The sequence below is a fragment of the Trematomus bernacchii genome, unplaced genomic scaffold (genome assembly GCF_902827165.1).
Source record: "Trematomus bernacchii unplaced genomic scaffold, fTreBer1.1, whole genome shotgun sequence".
Classification (NCBI taxonomy): Eukaryota; Metazoa; Chordata; class Actinopteri; order Perciformes; family Nototheniidae; genus Trematomus; species Trematomus bernacchii.
Window position 1 is genome coordinate 754,680 of NW_022987652.1, and position 3,638 is coordinate 758,317.

General features: G+C 46.0%; 1 protein-coding gene across 1 annotated transcript; it reads right to left on the reverse strand.

The window, feature by feature from the left end:
• Positions 1-208: 208 nt before the first annotated feature.
• LOC117486414 (tripartite motif-containing protein 16-like) lies at positions 209-2,925 on the reverse strand. Its single transcript, XM_034134843.1, has one exon. The coding sequence runs from the start codon at positions 2,730-2,732 to the stop codon at positions 1,065-1,067; it is 1,668 nt and encodes a 555-aa protein (XP_033990734.1). The 5' UTR covers positions 2,733-2,925; the 3' UTR covers positions 209-1,064.
• Between the last annotated feature and the right edge of the window lie 713 nt (positions 2,926-3,638).

Sequence of the window (3,638 nt, forward strand, 5' to 3'; positions counted from 1 at the left end):
AGCAAACATCCACTGATTTGGTTAAGCTGGGGAGTGGACACTTATTGAGAGGAGAGAGAGAGTAGTAACATGTAAATAGTAAATTAATGAGTAAAGACGGTCTTCCTGGTTGAACTTGCGCTGAGCTTCATTTAGTCTCAGATCACTTCCACATGTTCTCCATCAGCTTCGTATGGCACCTTGGACATAACACAAGAAGAACATCCTGTTTTTGTTTTTGAAAGACAAACCTTTATTAATGATCTAAACATTTCATTTGATCACACATCCCATCAGTAAAGTCTGTTCAATGATTTCATGATCAGTTTCACTTTATCCACACCATGTGTTTCATCTCAGCTATTTCAAACAGAGTCATACATGATTTCCTTATTGATTATTATCATGATAAGTTATGTTCTATAAAACATCAGAGTACCCACTTTCTATTTGGACAACAACAACAACAACAATTAGTCTGCAAAAAATAACATTTTATTTCCCAAGCAAAGACTCTAAGCTATTTACAGGAGAATAATGAATGATGTACTTATTGATTATGATCATGACAGTTAGTAATATCATTTTAAATAAACATGTTATGATGAAATAAGTGTTATAACCATCTGGGAACTCATTGGTTGTTAATTTGGGCAACAATAACATTTAATCTGTCAAAATAATACATGTGATTATAAATGCCTCTATTGTTTTAGAAAGTGGGCAGAATAAAATGTGTAGAATAAAAGAAGCTCTGCTGCTTTCTCTCTGAAGACTCGTGCATTACAAGAGAAACAACAACATGAATCAAAGAAATATCCAACACATATTTAGAGCAAAGTTTACATATCAGTTCAGGTGAACAAGGATCCTCCTGAGCAGTGACAGCCTCCATGGCTACACAGACACAGGAAGGAGCCGGAAGAAAGTCCAACCTTTACAGAACAACTCATGAGGAGATGTTGAAGCACATCCCATCATGTTTGATTGACAGCTGATCTCTGCGCAGTGAAGACATGAACAATCAGCTCTGATGGACACACGGTGAGTTTAAGAAGTAGAAGAGTTCCTCCAATGACTTCAGGCTATTTGAGTTTACAAAACTCAGCAGTGTCTCCATAACTCTGATAAAGCCGAACTCCAGCATGTAGCGGCTGAGTGAATGTGGTCTGCACTCTGTGGAGGAGAGTCATGGTTTCAGAGACGCTGTAGAAGGACAGAACACCTGCTCTGTGATCCAGGTACACTCCTACTCTGGAGGACAGAGGACCTGAGACGGGAGTGCTGATACTGTTGTAACGAAATGAATAACTGTTTTGGTCACACACTAAGGACCAAGATTTGTCATTGTATCCAAATTCACATCCCCCCCCTGCTCTGCTGATATTCTTGTATGCGACTGCTACATCAACTCCTCCCCCTCTCCACTCCACCTCCCAGTAACAACGTCCAGTCAGACTCTCTCTACTCAGGACCTGAGACCATGCAGTGAATCTGTCTGGGTGACTAGAATAAGACTGTTGTTGTTTCATGAATGCTGCTTTTCTGCTCCCCTCAGATAATACCAGCCGTCTGTTTGCTGTGTTTGGATCCAGAGTGATCTCCTGTGAATATTGTAAGAACCCAGCTCTGGTGGTGGGCTCTGCTGCTGACAGTAAAACCTCCACCTCAGTCGGTGAGACGTTTGTCCATTCCTCTCTCAGGACGTCCTGTAGTTTGTCTCTGACTGCTGACAGGGCCGCCGTCACGTCCTCAAAGTAGCTCAGAGGACGGATGTTGATGCTGGAGGAGTGTGTAGGTTCACTGAGGGCTGACAGTGAGGGGTAGCTGTGCAGAAACTGGTTGTGATCCTCTGTGTGAGACAGCAGCTTCAGCTCAGCGTCTCTCCTCTTCAGCTCAGAGATCTCCTGCTCCAGCTTCTCCTGAAGCTCTTTGACTCGACTCACTTCTCTCTTCTGCTGGGATCTGACCTGCTGCTTCACATCAGAGCTTCTTTTCTCCATGAGACGGATCAGCTCAGTGAACATCTTCTCACTGTCCTCCACTGCTTTATCAGCAGAGCCATTGACGGCCTCCACCTCCTGCTGAAGCAGCTTCACCTCCTTCTCTCCGTCCTGGATTCTCTGCTGGATGTTTAGTCGACTCCCCTCCAGCTCTCTCTGCCTCTCAGTCCTCTCTGCAGCAGCTGACACCGTGTCGTGGCCTTTGTGTTCGTCCACAGAGCAGAGATAACAGATACACTGCTGATCAGTGCGGCAGAACATCTTCATCACCTCGTCGTGACGAGAGCAGATGTTCTCCTGGAGCTTCTTGGAGGGCTCCACCAGCTTGTGCTTTTTAAAGACAGGCGATTCATAATGAGGCTGGAGGTGTTGGTCACAGTAAGAGGCCACACACTGCAGACAGGACTTACAGGCTCTCAGTTTCCTCCCAGTGCAGACATCACAGGCCACATCTTCAGCTCCAGCATAGCAGAGATCGGCAGGAGCAGGTGGGGGTCCAGTCTTCTTCAGCTCCTCCACTAAAGCTGCTAACATGGTGCTTTTCAGCAGGACAGGCCTCGGTGTGAAGCTCTGCCTACACTGAGGGCAGCTGTGGATCTCCTTCTCATCCTCTCCGTCCCAGAAGCCTTTAATACACTTCATGCAGTAGCTGTGTCCACAGGTAGTGGTCACCGGATCCTTCAGTAGATCCAGACAGATGGGACAAGATATTAAGGTGTCCCGCTCCAGCTGAACTCCTTTCTGCGCCATTTCCCCTCTCAGTAGCAGCGAGTGTGTGAGTTTCACTTCCTGAGAGCTGAAACTAGTGAGACAGGTTATCTGAACAGGATGTGTGTGGGCGGTGAATGTGGCCTATCAGCTCTTGTTCTTTACCCACATGTTGGTTACACCCCTCCTCCTCAGTGTGGATCTGAAGGGGAGGAACCAGGAAGTACAGAGTGGAGCTGGCTGTGTCTGAGAGCAGGAAGAAGAGGGAGGGCTTATCAAACTCTGAGTCATTCAGGAGGAGGAGCAGCGCTCAGACTCTGACCTACACAGAGCCTCGGTTACAACCTGCTCTTCATTTGAAAAGAGCTTTTAGTTGTAAAATAAGTTGGTAAACTTACAAAATCTGAAGGAGGTTAAATACTTGTTTCCTCCACTGTAAATGTATAGCCTCAATGTCCTGAGATAGCTGATTGATTTAATAGTTGAATGTACAGTGAGTCGTTTTTTACTGTAAGTAGTAGTAGTAGTAGTAGTAGTAGTAGTAGTATTGTGTGTGTGGGGGGGGGGGGCTTTTATATAGAAATCCTTATCCTGTGCATTCACACTAACTATGAACCTGAAAACTACACGTCCTCTTTAATTGACACCAAAATGATGATTTGTGGTTGAAACCTTCTTTTAAATCTTTTCTTTTTACCCTCCAACAGATGTGTCTCAATGGAGAAGAAGAAACCTCAGATTCCTGAGAGTCCATCGAGGTGAGTTCCTCCGAGGAGACGTCCCCCGCTGTGTCCCCTTCCCAGGACCCCCCCCACAGGACCCCATCACAGAGACACCCCTACCTAACGTGATCCAGGAGACTGAACCTCCTTCCTCACTCCCTTCCTCACCTCCTCATCTCCTTCCCTCCTCTCCTCTCAGAGGACCCTCAGACCTCAACAGACCCCC